General features: G+C 37.3%; 1 protein-coding gene across 1 annotated transcript in view; it reads left to right on the forward strand.

Annotated features, from left to right (window-relative positions):
* The first annotated feature begins 14,119 nt into the window (after positions 1–14,119).
* BEGAIN (brain enriched guanylate kinase associated) overlaps positions 14,120–21,676 on the forward strand; it is a 152,905-nt gene continuing 145,348 nt past the window's right edge. Inside the window, exon 1 of the mRNA XM_032981709.2 lies at positions 14,120–14,157. Within this exon, the coding sequence (XP_032837600.1) occupies positions 14,155–14,157 (3 nt within the window). The 5' untranslated portion in view covers positions 14,120–14,154. The remainder of the gene's footprint in view (positions 14,158–21,676) is intronic.

Below are 21,676 nucleotides of genomic sequence, written 5' to 3' on the forward strand. Positions count from 1 at the left end.
TTTTAAAATATCCAGTTCAAATCCCATAAAAGGGCAAGACCAATGATTCCAGTCACATTACTGCTGAAATTCAAAGTTGAGCCTTGACTGTACTTTCTTTTCCTACTGCTGCTGAGGTTATTGTTAGCAATTATTTTACTGAGAGAAAGGGGAGGTGGAGGGAAAACAAACAAACAAACAAACAAACAAAAAAACAAAAAACAAAAAAACCCAGAAAGAATAAGTGGCTAGATAGCAGTGTTCTGCAAGATATACTTAGAATCAATCATACTACTGTTTTCTCAGCCAGGCTAGTGATCATAAATTCTGTATCTTTCCCCAAGCTCAGTGGCTGTGCCAGCCATTCATTCAGAAATGCTTCATGTTTCCTGTACAGGAATTCACAATAGGATTATGGATCAAGAGAAAGCTCTGCTCAAGGAGGAGCAGGGAGTGAAAGGAGACTTGTTTGGTACATCACTGCATAGTGTGCAAAGGGAAAGCAAGCCAAGAAGATGGAGAAATGCAAAAGGAGGTAGAGAAAAAAGAACATTTATTTGCACGACAGAAGTTTTGTTCAATGATGAGTTTCTCTGTCTTACCTTACTTTCACTTGGAAACTAGAACTGGAATTTCATTGGGCCAATTTGGAATTGATCACTAACACATGGAAAAAAATTTTTTACACCTGGAAGAGCCAAAGAAAAAAGGGGTATACACACATGGCTAGCCTGGGCAATATTTTGTTTCTCTAACCTCTCAAATATAAGTGTGGGAGTGGCCAAAACAAAATCTGCAAATGAAGTCATGTTTCCTTTTCTCTCATATCAGTTCACTCAAAAAAAATGCCATTTCTCATAATAAATGCAATGTTCTTCCTCCCTTCTCCATACATGTCTTGGAGGTCCTGGCATATAACGACTATTTGCATTTGGCTTGAACTCACCAGTCTGCTCCTAAAATATAATGGAGCCTGAGGGGAAGAATTTGTTTGTCAAATATCTTATAATGAAAAAACTAGTTACAGAGATATTCAGTGGCCTTGTTGGTTTTAGAAACAGAGAATAAAGAGCAACCAAATATTTTCCAAGCCACCAGTGGCCAAAGCAGATGGGAACACAAGCAGGGATGTGGTTACAAGGTCCTACAGCTACAGTAGCCATTCTACTAGTGAAGCCACCAGGAGTGGTGAGCTAGAAACCTCTGCTCTTTATTCATATCTTGCAGCTGTTAGAAGCAATGAGTGCTGGATTTCAGCAGCTTCTGATGAGTTTTGAATTCAGTGTCAGTCCTGAGGCATTAACCATTGCCTTTTAAGAGACAAGGTCTGGTTTTTTTCTGGTGAAAGGAAGATGCTGCTGTTAGGAGTTTGCCCCTAAGATGCTGGGAAGATCTGCCTCCTTGAACACCCAGGTCTTGCACATTGTTCAGTGGGAGCAATAAACCCAAATCTCCTGACAGCTGATGAGGAGCAAGATAATAAGGGGAAGATCCTGAGCATACCCATACTATATGTGATGCATGTAGGAACTTGTCATGTCCTTCTCAGAAGAAGGAAACAAGTGACTTAGATTCATAAATTCCCAACAGAGCGGACAACAGTGAGACAAGTCTCAGAGTCAAGACATTTATTAACTTCCCACAATGTACTAATTGGATACAAGATAACTGTCTAAGTATATAACAAATTATGGCAAGGAATATAGTATGCCTTGCATTAGCTAATGATAATAAGGAAAAAGGAAAAAAGAAAAATGAAGAGAGATAGAGGCAGAGAGGTAGAAATAGACATCACTGGTCCGGGCTCCTGCATTGGTCCTACCCGAGTTAGGGATGCATCTGCCCTCTTCACTTCCTCTTCTTTGCTTTTTTTTCTTCACTCCTCACCCCCCCCTCAATTTACACACTTTTCTTGGGTCTCTCCCCTAGGTTGACCCACATATCTATGTATCGCATGTATGGGGAGGGGTAAGTTTTTTCATGGGATGATGTAACTAGCATGATCTTGTTAATCTTCATTAGCATATGCTGGGGTGTCAACTTTAATATTCATTTCACAGATAATGAAGTAAAGGTCATTCACTGGACAAATGGCCCTTGAAACTTTACAAGATGCACCAGGGAAGAACCATCCTGTTTCCACAAGACTCCCTCCCCCAGCTACATCCTGTGCTAATCAGGCCACCATATCAGGTCCAGCTTCCACATTATCCACCCTGTGACTATAATTTCATTACTTGAGAGTGTTTGAGACATTCCTCAGGACTGAGGACGGCTCTCCCCCCATCCCTTATCTTTGCCAAGTTTTGTTTCTGGTCCCTGTTTTTCTCAGACTGTTTTTTTCAGTCCCATTGTCGAGGAGCTACAAGTTGTCTCTAACAGAACTCAAGAGCAGCAGTGCAATAACTTAATGTAACAAGTTATTTTTCCTGTTTCCCTGACATCTTTTTTTTTTTTTTTTTTCCAAGTCAAGGCCTGGAGGTATGGCTAACCATTGGCCATCTCCCCACCTCAGCCTGGCAAGCTAATTATGCAGAACATGGGTGATAACACAGTTCACCTGTCTCCACATTAGAGATGAAAGGTCCAGTCTTTAAACATGCCAAATCAGGTTAAGCCAAAACCTGACTACTCGGAGTAATTTCCAAATGAGAAATACATCAGACATCTCTCCATGTCCAAAAACATTCTTGGGCAAAAGACAATTTAAAGTAGAACATTTCAAAATGCAGGGCTAAATTTAATGAATGGTTTCTTTAACCTGCAATACTGCAGATATAATTGGCTACTGGACCATGATGTACATATTTGTGTTGAGTTTTACACAGGCAGAATTCTAAAAAATTTTAATACTTTAAATGGTGACATCATTAAAACTCCAAAAGTGTGTATGGGTTTATATATTAAATATATAGATACATGTGAATGATTTTATAACCATAACTACATGACTTTATAACTGTAATGGTCTGTGTACACTTAAAAATTTTTCTCCCAAAATATCAAAAGCAAAACATAATACTTAGTTTTTCACATATGTATGATCCCTTTGGGGCACTTCCTAAACTCCTTTGTCAGGGCTGAAGCTCTAGAATTAGCATACAACCACCAGAGCGAAGCAGAGTAGCAAGTATTTCATCTTGTCATCAGAGCCTTGTCCCCTCTTAAGGGAATTCAGTGACTGTTTCAACTGAAAGATTTTGGTTCTACCCAGTTTTCTACTTCTATTCACAAACAATACCGACTCAATCACTTTCAATCTCAACTGTACATGACTAACTAGTAATTTCCTGCATTTGTGACATACCATGACCCGCCTTGATGCTGTTAAAGTTTGTGACTTCACAGAAAAGCACTGGCAAGTTGATAGCGCATGACCCTTGGTAAGTTGTTCTGCAATTGTTTGACTTTGTTTTGCAAGTTTATGCTCTCATAGAACATGGACACCATATCATTCTATGCTGGCTTCATTAAGAGAAAACGATCCTGTCTTGCAGTTAAAAAAAAAAAAAAAAAAGAAAAGCTGTAACTGTTGAAGCAGCATGTACCTAATAAGCTACTTCTAAATCTGGCTTCATCATTTCAGTCTGTGGACTAGCAGAACAGAGCTTGCAGAATCGTTCTCAAGTAAGTATTGCTTTCTCTTAACAGCATGCTTGTTTTTTCATTTAAAATGTATAACAGGTAGTAAAGAAATCTTCAGCATTGAATTAGTGGTGCTGCAATATGACAACTGAATGCCTGCTTTAAACATGAATTAGCATGCTCTGTTGTTTCATTTGGCAGACATTACTGTCTTAAAAAGGAAATATTTAATAAACTAGGTACAAGACAGTAATTTGTATGGATGAAGCTTCCCAAAGCTGCAGTGCTAGAAAGCTAATGGAATGGTTTAAAATTGACTGTCATTATAGGGTTTCTAAAAATTTAGTTATGTATCTTTTATTTGTATAATACACATCATGGAATATGTCTATTTGATTTCATCAGAACTGGAAAATGTATTCTGAATATGCTACTGGCCATTAAGTATTACATTAATAAAATAATTTCTATCTTCAAAGAAGGAAACAGTCAGATAGTGGCATTTATATTATTAATAAAGCTAATATGTACACATTAAACCTACCTTGGGTTTGTATTAGATGGTGAAGGAAAATATTTGTAATAGATGACTTCGTAAAATTATACAAAGTATTAGTCAATCACTGTTAAACCTAACAGAGTAAAGATGAAATAATTGTTTGTATGAGAAACAACATAAATGCATGCCATTTGCCAAAACAAACAGCACATACTGTAGCATGCTTTCTGCAAGAGTATTTAAACAGCTCTGATGAACATGTCTTTGATATAATGAAATGGGGTGGGACTATGGGAGTCAAAGGAAAAAAAAATAGCAATATTTTGCTTCATGTAGAAGTTGTAAATCTTGTAGCAGAAGGGAGTTAGGAACAGACAACCCACAGGGCTACCTTTACGTTTGGTGTGCAAACACACACATCCACATGAAAACAAACATTTTTTTTTCTCATTTAGTCCTAGCTGCTTAGCACCAATTCCCATGACATGCAATTCTGATTGCAAACACTCAGGTTTGCAGCACTCAGCAAAACTATACTGTAGCTGCATCTGATACATTACAGCTCTGGTATTAATATCCTGGAAGCTTTTAACACAAACATGTCCTATACCTCTAGATAATATTATGCATCCTATTTTTTTATGTAGGGAAAAATATGCTGCAAAAATCATACTGTTTAGTTAACTTCCAAATAAAACTACATAAATACTTTCCTCCTGATCAGGTTATCCATCCCCCAACACCCCATGATAACAGAAGTCAAGAAATTACCATTTATTTCTCCCAGGTATTTTCAAATTATCTATAACAACAAATTTAAAAGCATACTGCCAAGCCAATTCATTTATATGCAGGCAAGCTTTTTTAAGCAAACTTTTCCAGGACATACTGAAGCATGAAACTGGAACAACCATTTCCTTATTTACTGTTTAATAGAAATAGAAAGTCTTGAGCAGATTATGCATATGGAGAGATAAAGAATGAAAGCAGAGGTAACAAAATTACTGTGTTACAGTTATGGTGAACAATAATATATATTGCCTTTTGCAAGCAACACTAAGCTTCCTAGGGCCAGCTCTGAATGGCCTAATAAATTAAAAGCCAATAAAGGAAAGGTTTAGCCTGACATCTCACAGCTCTTCTCAAAATCTCAGGAAAACACGGTATAGTTACAACAAGGCCAATAAGTAGTAAAACTTAAGGTACCATTCCTGAAAGACTAAAGGAGACATCAGTGAGTAATAACACCACTAACAAGCTTTGATCATTTCCACAGCTATTACTATTCAGCAACAGGAGGAAGCAATCATTGGTAACTATTTCTGAGACAGACTAGGAGGGTGAGGAGGTGGAAGAGGGCTGCATTTGTGAGGCCACCAAGGGGAAATGGTGACTTCATGATCAAGGAGACAACATTGCCTAAATGAAAAGGATCATTCCTTCCTTATCATTTGTGATTTCTTAATCCTCCAAAAGAATTATCCAAATGAAATCCCATAAATTTAGTACAGGTCAATTGCTCTTATGAAAGTCAAAGCCCCCAAGGATTTGACCTTCTACAAAGAACTGTGAATTTTTGTAATACTCTCTTGAAAAACTCAGTTTAATACAGAATTTACTAATTTGAATAAGCTTACCGGACACAGGGGAAAAAAAGAGAATTTCATAGCAACATCTTACTCCGTTGTGGTTTATGCATTTGATAAAGACTTTCCTCCCAGTCTTAAACTTTCCTCTATGTTTAACATTTAATTAGTAGAATTACATATTCCTGCAGATGTAAAAAAGATGACAAGAAAAATGCTGCTGTACTGAAAGAACCCTTCAATACTCCTGGAAGCATCACTGGGAAGGACTTTGGGTAGCCTTAATTCATCAGTGAGGTGGTATCACATCAAAAAAGGATGTTATATGGCTTCAGAGACAGCAAGGCCTTGCAGATTGTGGCATCCAGCATCAAACCAGGAATGGATTTAAGTAAAATAAATTAAATTGGCATAGAAAATATAATTAAATTAAAAATAAAGCAGAATTCAGTGGTTGAGAAATATTTTCATTCCACCTGAGGAAAAAGGAAGTGTATTTTTATTCTAAGTCTAATTTTGCATGAGAAGCTAATTCCATTCTTCCACTCACTTTTCCTCTCTACTGTTTTAAATTTTCTTATACTTTTTCCTCCTCTTTTGCCTAATAGCAATAATAGCAGTAAAGGATATGGGGGCTGGGAAGTAGGAAGAGAGAAAAGGGAGAGTAAAATTAGGAAAATGGTATACTTAGTTTGGAAAGCTACACAACACTGCCATCCCACCTCAAAGAAGGCCAGGCTTAAGAATAGACTGAAAGGATTTGACGCTTTCGTAAAAAATACACATGTTCAAGGAGCAGTGGAAGAAACTAAGACTCCTCATCTGTGTATTCTCAGAAGGATCAATTATTTTGCTGTCTTTTCACTAAACGGCTACAAAGTGATCTGGAAACACACAATCAAATGCTAGTGTAATGCAGATGACCTACAGCTCTACCCATCCTACAGCACGGCTACAAAGAAGGTACAGTGCATGAAGAAGAGCTCATGGAGCAGCTGGCTAAAGCAGAAGCTGAGCAAGCAAATGATGATGTTGGCAGAGGACAGAAAGCATTTTGAGGACTCATTCACAGTCAAGGTATGCAGCCACGGTTGGTCACTAAACACTAATCTGATAAAGAAACTGTTATTCACAGATGCTATTATCTTCCATTAACTAGGAAACTCATCTCTCTTGGACAAGGACAACAATCTCTCAGACAGGTGATACCACAAGCTTTTAGTGCTAAGTTCCAACATGGAGAAAATGCTGTAGTGTATATGCTCTGAAGCTTGGCCTAACTAGACCACAAATCTGTTCCCCACATTGTAGATCAGCCTCCATATCATTTTGTATTTCTCTCTTCAAAGCAGTCCATTGTCTGAACTGTGGATAAATAAAAGATCACTTAAAACCCTTGAAAAAAAAAAAAAAAAAGATCACAGTCTGCAGCTTCATTTCTCTGGCTTTTATCGGCAATAGTAAAAATTTCTCTTCATGGGAGAATGAAAGTGAAAAAGCCCCTTGGGAATTAAGGGTAACCAAATGTCATTATCAAATGCTGCAAGAGCCTGGTACATTTCTTTGAGTAGCTTTAAAACTATACACAGCAACATGTGTCCACAGTGCAATTTTTTACTGCTAGGGAGCAGATGACAACAGACAACAGCTTACAACTGATAGTAATTTGGCTGCTTGCACAGTAATGGAAGGCACTCCAACAGTACGATACAGAATGCAATAAGGACCTGTGTCAAAGGAAAAGACTCTTTTCTTCTGCTGTATTGCCATAAAAATAATTTTTACATTGGTATATTAAAACATTTTGTGCTTACATTTTTCTCTTCCTTAATTTTTAATTCATTTTTTAAAGCTATAAATACAGCTTGCATGTTAAATGAGTGGCTGGCTCTGTTTTTATTTCAGCTGTAGCATTTGTCAGAGAACAGTGACTGTTTTCAGGGTGGTGTAGGATTTATGCTAAAAAACATCTATCTAATGCTCAACAGTTCTTACAGGTTTAGCACAGCTCTGCCTAGTATGTAGCTATAAATTAAATGAATCAGGCTTGTGACTGTTGGCAAGAAAGACAGCACAGCAATTTGTTGCATTGTATTTAGTCACTCAGTAGTTGTAAGACAGATAAATGTTTTCTTCATCATGGTGCAGAGGTAGATTAATAATAATTCAGAGGAATTTAGATCCTTTAGATCTTTAGATTTAGATTCAAGGTGGGATGCAGACACTGTCTGCATGCATAGGAGCATGAGTTTCTTAAATGTCTCTGGTCTGTAAGACACCACAGTACCTTTTCACATCCTTTTCATGCCAATAAAACCTACCATTTGTTAAGAATCCAGACTGATTTAATGGTGGCAGCACTGGTTCAATTTTTTGTTTGTCATTACACGGTACAGAGTTTCCAATAATTGATAGAGAAAGGAAAAACTCATTTCCTGATTTTTAACTCCTTCCCATTAACAGTCATTCATTAAAACAAAGGAACTGAACTTTCATTTTACTGGTCTGGAAGACAGATGGATTTTATAGAGTTAGAGCAAAAGTCTGGTACAATTTTCCTTAGGACTGCAAGACTTTCAAGCAGAAACTAGTGGGGTAAAATGACTACAGGCAATGCTAGTTGTGTCTCCTGTCCATTAGAAATTATTTGTTCTTAAAAAACAAAATAAAACAAAACAAAAACCAATGGTGAAGTGACATTTCAGTGAATATTTAGTGAAATGGAATTTTTGTTGTGTGACACCTGGCATCCTAGAAATAGACATTATTCCCACTAATTTGGAAATACATTCTGAAGAATAACTAAATAAAACAATGCTGAGAAGACTTTAAGCCAACACTGTTTTGCTGAATAAATTGGGATAGACAACCTTGCATTAAAAACAAATTAGTATTTGACAACCATTACAGAACAAAAAAACCCAGAGAGGAACATCCTTATTATTTAAACGGATAAACTTAACTGTAAAACAGAAAGGTTCCATAAAGCACTCCAAAATGAACTGCATTAAGTGCAAATAGTATTGAGTAAGATGTGATAAAATCTTCCTTAAAGGCAGGAGGGAAGAGTATATCTGAACAAGAATGGGCACTAGAAGAGTTGAGATATAGCTATTCTGAGAGTGGACTACATGCTGAAGGACTTACATATCTGTAGGACAAACTCAGAATTTTGAAAGGAATTGCAATTCCTACCAATTCCAGTGGGTTTGGCTCTGGTGCTTAGGCAGTATTTCTGAGAAGTTGAAAGGCTGATCGAGAAGTAGACACAAAATAATTTTTAGGAAATACACTCTATTATAATGGGAAAACTCACACTTTGTTGCAACAAGAACAGCAAAGACAACAGTGTAATTATTGATAGAAAAGCTTGGAGTCTACTCATTGACTACAAAAGGCTCTGGAACAAACCTTAATTGGAACTAAAATAAACCTCAATATTGTTTAAAATCAGATTTACACTTTTTTTTTTTTTTCATTAATAACCTAAAATTTTCTTCTGAATCTCAAAATTTGGAAAACCTTTTGTCTCAATTTAATTTTTTAATGTAGATAATCTGCTGAATATATTATTGTTAATGTATCAAAAGGCATAATTTTAGTTATATAAAAAGTTTGCATGCTTCTTTAGCACTAGAACTGTTGAATGTTGTCTGCTTTCACCCAAAAATGATCATATCTTCCAGAGCTCTACACAAAGAAACTTCCAGTTGTCATAACAACCTACTGCAGCAAATTCAAGATAGCTTGTATTTGCTTTTGATACTATTAGCAAAAATTATAATCTTCTGAAGTTTAAAAAACAGGGATATTATTTAAAAGAGAGAGGGGAATTTATTTATTTAGTTATTTATTTTAATTCTCACAATACTCAGTTTTCAATTTTAAATCTTCATATGGTAGTCTGTAGAGATATTAAATTGCATCAAGTCATGTTTGCAGGTAACTCTGGTTTGCTCCATTTTTATACAAAATATACAGGTTTCTAATAATGTCTGTGTAAAATGACATTCAGAATATAAACAAGCCTAAATTAACCTTTAGAAAAATCTTCATGTGCTCTTCTAAGCAACAAGTTTACTAGACAAGTCCCTCAATGTTTCAGTCTTGTCAAATGAAATACTGAATCATTATGAAAGTTTCACTTATTTGAGATTCAGCAGACAATTTAGCAGGAAAGGATCAGTATGGCTCTGTCTATATTGCTATATTAATACTAAAATAGAACATCTTAGCCATTGCACTGCACAAAATTACAAACTGGATCCACTCGAGTCCCTAGAAATGGTTCACTTATGAATTATCACTATGTGAGTCTTGATAGTACTTAAGAAGATGTCACCTGGATCACGGCCTCATTATGCAAGATTCTGTACCAGTGCACAGAAAAAGACAGCCCTTTCCTAATTTTTAAGGACAGTTAATGGTGCCTACAGAAGAAAGTGCAGATGTTCACCAAAGGTCAACTAACAAGGTAATGGTAGAGCTTCTAACAAAAGACATCTTTGCAGAGAAGTCTGTCGCTTAGGTCAGACAGTTTTCAATTGATTTGCACAGGTATACTGTATTATTCCAAGAATTGTGCCCATCATTTCTAAAATAGTGTAAAATTAATGCAGAAGCTCTTAAGGTTATTTTAATGTTAATATGACAGTTTTAGAAGAGCTTGGAAATCAGGCAAACATCCACTTAGCAGAGGCATTTTGTAGCAAGAAATAACAGAAGAATTTGAACTCTCTGAAGGTATTTGTTCCAAGAGTACAGCACAGACTACTGCAGCAATGCATTGCTATTCATGGGCATACCTGCTTGCACTGGCAGGAGAAATTCTCTTTATCAGCAATGTCTTCAAAGAGATTTAGATATATAAGGCAAAATAATTTTAACACTTTAAAAAGTCAGTCACTTAACATACAGAAAATAAATTATGAATATCAAATCATTATAAAAGAGTTCAAAGTCTCAAACATCCAGATTCTTAAGCATATTTTGGTTTAATACTCAGCTCCTCTATTTATACATGTGACTAATGGAAATAATTTCTGTGATTCAGGTAGTCTCTAGAGAATATTTTGATGACTTTATTTAAGACAGACTACTGAATAGTTATTGTTACTATAAACTTTGATAATATCTATTCCAATCAAGATTTAGAGGGATTGATGTGAAAAGATCTGTATTATTCAGCTAAGAAGACTTATTTGTCATTTTGCAGCTGTGGTTTATTTTTTTTCTTAATAATTTGATAGGTCTATGTCATATTTCTGAAGTCATTAGGCAGAAATCATCTGAAGAAAGAGAAGCAGCAGCATAAACAATATTTAAACACCCCACAAGTGTACTTATAACCTACAACCTCATATTTTTCCTATTTTTTTTTTAATTATATTTGACTCCTATACAGATGACATATTTCAGAACAAATGGGCTCATTCCTGACAATAGAAGAGAATTATATGAGCCATTTTTGTTGGCTGTACCACAGACTTTTGTCAGATTCACACCTTAAAATTTACACATATGCAATGCATAGCTGAATTTGTGCTTGTAGTTAACAGTTTTGTTCATGCACAAATGAGCGCAGTCCCTCATGAATAAAAAAGCTCTTTACCAAATATGTACAAGACAATACAGATTCTGGCTCAACAATGAGGCTTGTTCTGTTTCTGAAACAGACATTTTAATAAAGTCCATTAAAATTGCAGAACTCACACTTTGTCAAGCTCTAATGGAGCCTGGAAGGCAAAAGACCTGAGGTGCATTAGCACAGACCTTACTTCTTTGGGGAATCCTGTTTGTTTCAGTAAGTAACTATAACTTCGCAGAAATCTGTATTAGGACATACTGAAAATGCCCTAAATTCTGGATTTACTAGAGAAGAGTAGTGCTGTATTTTTCCCTGACTGCATTGAAAAGGTCATGAAAATCTTTGTGTTGGCAATAGAAAGCATTCACTAGCCCTTTAAACTGTCACCATTCACATTCAAGTGAGAGAGGAATAAATTAATCTAAAACAAGACAGTGTGAACAGGATTTATGCATTTTAAGCCACGTTGTCTCTGTGATCAGGATAATGTTTGTAGCATGCAATGAAATGGCACAGTTCCATACAAAATATGGAAGCATCTCAGAAAGTAATTCCAGTAAAAGTAATTGATTTCTGATGTGTTAAAAGGATCTTTCCGTCCCCCTCTTATTTTCAAAATTAATGCACTTACTATGTTAATTTGAGAGATTTGCAACACTTCAGCAGCTTTTATGAACTATGGTTTAAATGAGTCCTGTAATTACCAACGTGGAGACAATAAATTCTGTGCAGTGGGCAAAGTGACTTGTAACGAGGGACCTAAATATAATGGCTGCTTCAAAAGCTCATGGAAATACATTTCAACCCAAGCTGCCACTGCTCTTTCAGCCATGTATGATACTTTTAAATGTGCTGTTCAATGACTTTTTTCCACTTCCTTGCCACCTTACCCTACTCCTCAATACCTTCCAGGGATACTCCTGATGTCACCTTGCCCCACTGTTTAAGGGAGGTCACTCAGGTTTTTGCTTGTGATTGATTCCTCTTTCTCCACCTGTTGCGTTTCATCAGTCAGAAAGCCATGGTGGTGACAATCACAGTGATGTAAGCAGAATCTGATTCCCACCAGACACAGTTAAAAGACCTGCTTTCACCCTTATGCTAAAGTAAGGAAATGCAAATAAAATCTCTAATCAGTCAGTTCATTCTCTGGTCAGGTCCTGTGGCAGCACATCATCGGGACACTCCGAACCTTTGCACTAATTATAGAGTCAGACTATAGCCCTTAACCTCATTTAAACTAGCCTTTAGGTTCCATCATATACAAAGCAAAAATATAAATTCTGCACTTCACAATTCAGACTTGCCTGTCTAAAAAAAATGCGAAGAATGAGAAGAGCTTCACATGCAAGAAACTGGAAGTACACATCATTACTGCTCCATACTTATTTACAATGTTGAAATATTGCAACTTGAATTGGATTCAAACCTTTAAAAATTATTTTAGAATAAAATTATGGCAAGAACAAGAAGGTAGAGAGTGAGAATCACACTCTCTTTTTGTCTTTCTGGGTCTAGCAGATCTGTCACTAAGCTTTCTAACAGAACAGCAAACACTAGTAGCATTAGGACAATATAGCATGACCTTCTCTACTATCGGATTTTAAAAAGCCCTGAAGCAGAACCACCCCGGACTTTACTTAGTGACAATTGATCTACATCATGGCAGTTCAATTTCCAGTTCAACAGACATGAATACGTCATATGCTACTTTGGATCAATTAAAGCCCATGCTCATCCACTAAACACTCAATACCCTGGAAAATTTGCATGTCCTATAGATTCTGTTCATTAGTATGGTTAATTAAAATGATGAGAATATGCTATTGATCTAATTATGAAACATATGCATAATTTGGGATGCTTATGGGATAAAATGTGGTGGTTGTACTGTTATGCCTTTCAAAGTCATGCCTATTGTCTTACAAGATAGAGAAGGATTTATGGGAATGCCACTTTCACTGATGCCAGCTGACATACAGACACAAAAATAAATGGAGTCGCTGTCAAAGGGCTCCATTTCCCCTGTTAAGCCAGAGGGTGATGTGCCTGGAAGATCGGCCAAGCAAGAGGGAGTTGGCAGGGTGACTGAAGAAAGAGCATGCAGTGCATCCACCACTGCATGTGTACCAGAAGTAGGAACTGATGAGGAGAGGAAACTCTCTGGAGATTTGACAATGAACAGTTACTCAAAATGCTGCAGTTCCAGTGAGGACAGCTTTGAGTTACAGTGTAGTGCAAGGTCAGAAACTAAAAACTTTGTTAAAAGCAAAAACAAGGATGAAGGTTATCGATCCCATCGATCAAAGCACTGCCAGAAAGGGGGTGAAAAAATCCACAGACTGGAACACTTTTCTCTATATCCAGCAGAAGTGGGAAACGCAAGCCAAAAGCTCCAGAGGCAGAAGACGACTCACAAGAAGAGCAGTTCCTCTGCATCTGATTTGAGCTTGGTGAGTCAAGGATCATCAAGTTCATTGTCTGTTGTAGAAGAAAAATTAGAAGCTAAACTCAAATTCTCTCAATTTATTAATGAAGTTTCTTTCAGAGTGCTTGATCCCATGAGCCTGAGGGCATACAAAGCTGCTAAACTGAAAAATACTTTTCCGTCCAGTGTGAGAAGCCTAGATGATTTGCATATTAAGAGTAAGTCTCCTGAAAGCTGGAAAGAGAACATTCTAGATGGGAAAACCCACGAAGAAGCAGACTTAGAGAGACTGAGAAGTGACGACACTGTGGCTGGAACACAAACACGCAAATTAGAGAAATCGTTATCCCTGGATACAAGTCCCGCTCTCAGGTCACTTGATAATGATGCCTCATGCAGAACAAGATCTGGCTTGCCTGTAGAAATTACGATTTCTCAAAGCAAAGAAATGCCAGCCACAAAATCTGCATCTCTGCCTAGAAGTACAAGCATGGTGAGCTCTCTCTCAAATCACTTCTTTGGGTGGTATGTGACAAGTACTTGTGCATTAACGTGACTATCTGAGAAGTGTTTCTGTCTTCCTGGGTGGGCTCTTATCATGTACAGAAACTTTTTTCCAGGGTGGAACAAACATAGAGGGTTTATTTTAAGTAGCTGAAAAAACGCTCTAGGAGTTATGGAAGAAAAGAAAGACAGCATACAACTCCCTAGTCCTTTTACTTTGGTGTCTTAAAGGAAGACTTAATGAGATCAAACAAGAAAGGTATTCCTGCACTGCAGTGAAACATATATATAACCACGTCAGCTCAATATGAGCAGTCAAGGCATCTTCAGAAAAAGGTGAGGAGAGTACTGTGGCAGACTACTCAGGTAGTCAAGCTCACTAGCTTAGAACTTGCTCAGGTATCTCTACAATACCCAGGCATGCTCAGTTAGTGTGTTTAATTACTAGAAAGAGCTCTGACATCCTGAAAACATTGCTAAAGTTTGTGTGTTTGGAGCTAATACATTTAGATTGATATTTTTTTTCCTGATTACTCTGAAAAAAAAAAATAAGAACTGAAAAAGAAAGAAAAAAAGGCTGAAGCTTTCTTCTATGGTCTGGTCCAAAATATTTATGGTTTTAATTTTTTTATTATGAGATTCTTTGTTTGGTTGAGGAAGAGGTATTTACGCCTATGGAGGAGAGCAAAGGGAAATCGTTCCTTTCTTGCATGGCACTGTCAGAAATCCTGAGCTGCCAAACCTTGTACATTATGCTATTATGTCACTAAAATAGTAGTTGTAATCCTGCAAAAACAATAAAGGTCCAGGAACTGTTGCTTAAGACTATACACATGTACACAGATGTTGCTAAAATAGGAGCTGCTACAGCTTCATTATTCTTTAAAAAGACTATTCAAATTTAAAAAACAAAGAAACAAAAGGTTGTCTGTTTTCACAGAAGACTGTAGCAAGTGGGAGAACATCCCAGACTTAAGAATTTCATGTAATCTTCAGCAACCCAAGTTTAGGATTTTATAGGATGTCCTTGGATGTTTTCATTATCACCTATCAAAGATGTCCAGAGGGAGAAGAGAAGAGGTGAAAGATAATGAAACACAGAGAGAATTTGCCCACTGTGTGATGTCACAACTCCACAATGCGAGCTGTCCTGCAAAGGGGTCAGGAGGCTCCAGCCTGAGCCCATGGCAAGATAAGCTTTTTTCACATATCAATTAACCATCTGTCAGAGCATCTATTCCAGTGGACTTGCTCATACTGTACAGATTGGAATGTCCAACCGATCAAGTACTAACTGACTAAACACTCCCGAATGCTCTGTAATTCCACTCAGTTAATGTAGGCATCATTCTACTCCAATTTAAGCATCAGCACTACTAAATCTAGTATTTTAAATTAAACACAGTAGTTACCAAGCATTTTACCTCAACAAACAATGCCTCAGACTGCAGAGCTTAACACGAGAAAAGAAAGGAGTAGCAGGGCAAAAAACAAAAGCAAAACACATTCAACCATATCTACAGATTCTTGTCTCCTACATGCAAAAACTTTGACTTCAGTTCAATTTATTTAGTGCAAGTCCTAACCTGAAGCATGCTTAGTAAGAAGCAAGAGGATAACTGTACAGACAGTCTTGGGTGCCGTTATTGTAAAGATATTTTAAAAGTACTTGGTTATGTAATGTTCATTTGAATACGCATATAGAACATTGCCTAAAACTGTTTCATGTTTTAGTTGCCAAGTTATTATTCATATGCAGAAGATAATCTTCAAGAAAAAGAAATGGATCCAGTTACATTGACTTAAATATAAAACCAGGATAGCAGTGGTATAACAACACACATCCTGAAGAGCATGAAAGAACATGCTTGAAAGTTTGAGCTGCACCTCATAAAAAAAAAAAAAAAAGACTTAGAAGATGAATGCTGTGACACTGCCTCTGCCTGTTATGTTTTCTGAAGACCCCTAAGGTGTCCACAACTGTGTCTGCACTACATTTGATGTGCCTGTTTTGGATCCACACCCACTAAAGTGATTTTCAACTTTCAGACTTCTGAGAACTGGTCAAAATGTTCAGGGACATTTCTGCAGCAAGTATTTATCAGTTTGCAAATAGCTGCCACTGAAATGAAATCTCACAAAGAAACCACATTCACTGTAGATCTATGCAGAGGAATTTCCAGACAGCTAGCAGGATCAAAATGGATGCTCCATTTAGTGATTGAAGTTAAAGGGAATTCTGATAAGTAGCAAGCAATTACAAAATACGAGGACATGACATTGCTGTGGTTTAAATATTTTAGTAACCTGGCCAAGAGGATTAAATTATTTCCCATTTCTATGTTTTGATCCAAATTTGGAGTCACTGGATAAATAAGCAGGAAAGCAAAATGATTTAACAATATGAAAGCAAGCCTCTGAATCCACACCAATGTAGAGAAGGGTGCACAACTCAAGACTACATTATACTTCCAGGCTGAAATGAAATAACTAGTTCAGTAGGCTGAAAAATGCAGAAAAGGTCTGAAAAGAGTGAAAGAGTGGTACACAGTGCAAGGTTTCTCAGAACTGGGAAGACATGCTTGTCAGAATCTGTCAAAGAACAGCTCAACAGAGAGAAACGTGTATGGGTCCAAACAAAATGTATTTTCCTCAGATCCAGGGTATGTTTCAAAGAAAGTCAGACATGAGAGGAGACTGTGTCTTTCAATACACATTTTATCTTAAAATACAGTTATTCCAAGTAACTACTGCCTTCAGGAAGGCTTTTCATACCACTGATATTGTTCCAGGGAGATACTATGGGGAAAAGCTTAGTTCTTAAATAATCATCCAGGAAACTGACTTCAGACCTGAGTAAGTCTGCAGCACCTTAAGATTTGAATCGACCTCAGTATTACATTTCAGTTAATTTTAGTCATACATGAATGAGGATCAACTTTCCAACTAGATCTTGTCTTTACATATCTACTTTTGCCTGCACAAAGGACCACATAGCACAATATTAGACATTGATTTTTCCCAATCACAGTCTTGTTTCTTCTTAGAAGAGCTGTATCTTTCCATCTTATGAGGAACTATCAGTAGTACACATTCTGTGTGCAAGAGGTCTTAGAAGTACTTAATTATTGACCTCATCATTGCAACTATATGCATACATATCCTAAGGAATTATGCACTTGTCACCTAAGGCCATGACATTTGCTCACCACACCAAATAAGCAAGGTCAAGACTCATCAATACAAATGACTTACTAAGTTGCAATATCCCCTCTGAGTTGCTACAAATACAGTCATCCCATTTGGTGCAGAGGATGTCTTTAAAAACAAGCTTGGGTTGGGATAATGGCACTTCTCCAAAACATTTTGGAAGTGAAGACTTCAGATGCTATAAAATATGCCTGAATCAGGCAGGTGGTGAGAGGGTAGAAATATGGCCTTGCTCCATAACCATGCTTACGGAGCCATGTCTAAGAATAATTTATTTGCATCCATGCAAACTGCACCAATGAAGGTAGAACCGGCAACAATTGCTTGTCACCTAGACAGCATCATTGCATGAACACAGACTCTGAACCCAGAGTGATGTGTCTGCATGGCAACACATTAGGTGGGCTTCTCAGCTTGGTTTGGCACCAGCTTCAGTGTTTTTTCTGTATTTGACATACTACAACTACCAAGCTAACTGCATCCCTGCTTGTCTCACACATCCATCTGTCCTTCATCTCTCAGATGAATTGCACTAGTCTCATCACCCAGCTCAGGTTGATGCTACAGCCACTTGTTAGGACAAGGTTCCTGGAAAGTCACTGATGCAGTTATGCTGCCCTCTGTGTGATTTAATCTAAAGGGCCAAACTTTGGCTCCATATAAGCAATTCAATTCCCTTCTGTAGCCTTAGAAAATCTACCTGAAAACAAAGTATACATTCGTACTCTGATTTCAATCAACATATACACTAATGTATTTCATTTCTATGGCCCTCAAGACGGAAGTGGACAAATGCCTGTTACAAGAACTTGCATCCTTATAAAATGCAGATGAGTGAAGCACAAGCTAAAATAACACCCTTTTTCATTCCTCCCACAATAAATTAATATTAAAATGATTACTGTAAAGAAGAAATATGGCCAGTGTAGATATTTATATAGGGTACTAAGATTCGAATCCTGATGATGTATATATATCTTATCCAGGTAGGCTGTTTAATTCTTAAGGAACCCTATAGGTAGCTTTCTGAAGTAAAGTGTCAAAGACATTAACACAAACAAGGAAAGTGATACTAATTTCTGCTCACTCTGCTACATGTTATGCATGCAGATTCCTGCTATTCATTATAGGATCTCTTGGAAGAAGAATGCCTTAGCATGGGGGATGGCTCTCTGAAGGTGCAGAGGTATCTTTAGAAATTATAGCCTCACACACCTGAACTTCCCAGGCATGAAGGAACCTGAGGCAGAGTAAGAGTGCAAAGAGTAAGTCCTGCAAAGGTTCTGGTAGAATGCTATAGCAGTAGAAAATGCAACTAATCTTCCATTTCTAAAAATCTCAGTTTCTAGGGCACCTGAGTTCTAACAATCTCACTGAAAGACCAGACAAGATGGTGATATTTGTTCCTCTAGGCCAAAGCTCTTATATACAAATAGGCTTTCAATCCTCTTTCAGCCCTTCCAGCCTACTACCACACTGTAAAAAAAGGCAATTGCTTTGTTCTTGGATGAATACCAAATCTTTCATTTCCATTTACAGTACAGTGATGTTTACAAGTAAGATTTGGGTTCAAATATATTATAATGGAAAGTATCTATTATTTCACTGACTCATGCATGCAATATGCTAAAAGACAAATAGCAAGAGGTGGCACCAGAAGCACAGACAGATAATGTGATTTTCCCAGGGCAGTGATCAAGCCAGCAGCAGAACACAGGCCTGAGCAAATTTCCAGTGTCCTATTTTCTGGTCTGTTCCTGCTTTTTCAAGTAGGCAGAACAATGAAGAACTACACTCAGTAGCAGAAATAATGAATCTCTGATCCACAGCTCTGCTAACTCAAGGTTACCAGAGGAAGGTAGGAAAGAGAACTATATTAGATGCTTCAATTCTTTAGCACATGACATATCATATCAATAAAGCCTCATATTGTCTCATATGACAAAGGAAAATACCACATGGCCACCTTTCCTGGCATCCTGGTCTCTCTCTTGCCATCCTATCCTGCATGACAGTGCTTTAGATGTTTACTCCCCTTTGCCTTGCAAATTGGAGGTGAGCATCAGGCTGTCAGTAGTCTAACAATATTTTGTCAAAATAGGTATTAAAATATACAGCTTAGTTCCTTTACCAAAAACTTGACTGAGAGAAAATATCGGTCACTTTTCACCATTCAGAGACATCAGACAAATACAGCAATTTTCAGAGTCACTAGCTTTAAACTCATTATCATACAAAGTGAGCATAGCCACTGAGCTGCTATTAATATAAACCATAACAACTTCACTCTGTTATTTTCTCTTCATCTGCAGATCCCTGAAAACAGCCTCTGTGTCTGGTAATACTGTATAAGAATCACAGCTCAAAACTATTGAATTGAGTGTGGAAAGCCAAGTATCACATCTTTAGTCAACTAGGGCTGCAGCTCCTCAGTACTTCAAAGGATTTCTTATTGCATCATTATAAACTCTGTACTTCTGATACCAACACTGACTGATTTTCTAATTCTATATACCACTACTATGAAATTATCACTCCAGCTGCAGTAGTAATGAGTAGTATTGCAAATGTATGCAGATGCATACACTTGGATCTTCCGGGGTAGGTAAATTAACTTTATAACACCTCATAGGTGTTAGCCAGCCAAACACTCTAAACTATAAAATCTGATGGCCAAAAGAAATGGTACTGCTTTCTGACCTCAATATATCTGAAATCGAAGACAAGCCTCATTTTTCACTGATCAAGCTATCTGAAATATCTCTTCAATCTCTGAGAAGACTTAGCCATGTTAGGTTTGAAGCACATAGTAGTACTAGTCATACCAGCAGCAGCCAAGACAGGGCAAGATGGAGCTCGGCAAAGATTAACAGTCCAAGTATTTACCCAGCTTCATCAGTTAAATATAGAGTGCGGGATCCTCTCTTTCATTTTGTTTGTGACATTTATGGTACAGTCACAAGATACAGGAAGCCAAGGAGGCCATGTGCAGTTTAATCTATAGTTAACTTAACACCTCTTGTCCAAATATTGTGGCATTGACTCCTTTTTCCACTGCTAAGAGGAGTGCAGCAGCCATGTACTGTAGGAGAGATCAGCATAATGTTTTTAGAGCAGCAGATGTGACATCGTTTCAGAAGCAACAGTATGAGCAGATGGTGTTTAGAGTTCTCCTTGCCTGCTCTAAAACACCTCCGTTGGGTCACTAATGGATCCTTCGTCTAGTCGAACACAGTGCATAAAGCTACAATGTTCCCAAGGTGACGCATATGGTCATTTACAGCTTCTCAGCTCATCAAATACAAATTAGATCAAAATCTTCTTTACAGAGGATAGATATCTATAAGCCAGTACTCAAAAGAGTAAGCTATTTATTCAAGACAGTATAAAATAAAGACAGTCTGAGCTGCTTGGCAATAAAAATAATGTGTTTTCAACTAAATTAAGTATCCCACAATAGAAGCTGCAGTTTTTGAAGTTAGGGTTTGTATTTGTGTTGTCCCCACTCCCTGCCCCCTCTACATTTTTAGAAAAGAAGGGGAGCAGCAAGTGAGTCAGGAAGGAGATGTTTGGATAAAGGAACAGATGTTATTATAATGGTGAATTTCTGCACAGGATTCAGGGCTCCAAACAGGACACAAAAATATTTTATGGCAAAATCTACTATTTGCCTTCGGAGGGGCAGCTACTCAGCCAGAGCAAAATGCTGAGCACATGCAGTTCACATTGATTTCGATATCTCTTGGCACCAGCCACAGGAAAGCAACATTGGCAATCAAAAATGTTTAGTGTTCCTTTTCCAGTGATTTTTGTTAACATGACTTTTCCCCTTCCTTTGAGTTTGAAAATCACTTCTCAATTGCACTCTCTATCTCTGGATGCCTTTAGAAAGAAATGGTACTTTCAGAGTAATGGAAGCTACAACAGGCTTATAGCAATCACCATCAGCAGAGATACCTGAAAAATGCAGACAGACAAAGAAAGGCAAAAGAGCAAGAAGTAGAAAAGACCAATAGATCTTCCTTCTCTGGCCCAGGTTTGGTCTAAAAGCCTTTCTGTGTAATTTATGAAAAAAGATTTTAAAGGAGTTTCAACCTATTTTTCATTTCTTTCTTCAGTCTGTGTTTGTCATGTTTACAAAATGTTTTGGTTTGTTTTTTTTTTTTTTTTTTTTTGCCCTGACATAACATGGCTTTGGTATATCACAGAAGCAGGGGACCTCAGCATGCAGTGACTCTCTCCCACAGATATCTGCACGCAATAATTAACACTACCATTTTGTCTGGTCAACGTAGTGA

Source organism: Tyto alba, unplaced genomic scaffold (genome assembly GCF_018691265.1).
Source record: "Tyto alba isolate M040663 unplaced genomic scaffold, T.alba_DEE_v4.0 Super-Scaffold_29, whole genome shotgun sequence".
NCBI lineage: Eukaryota > Metazoa > Chordata > Aves > Strigiformes > Tytonidae > Tyto > Tyto alba.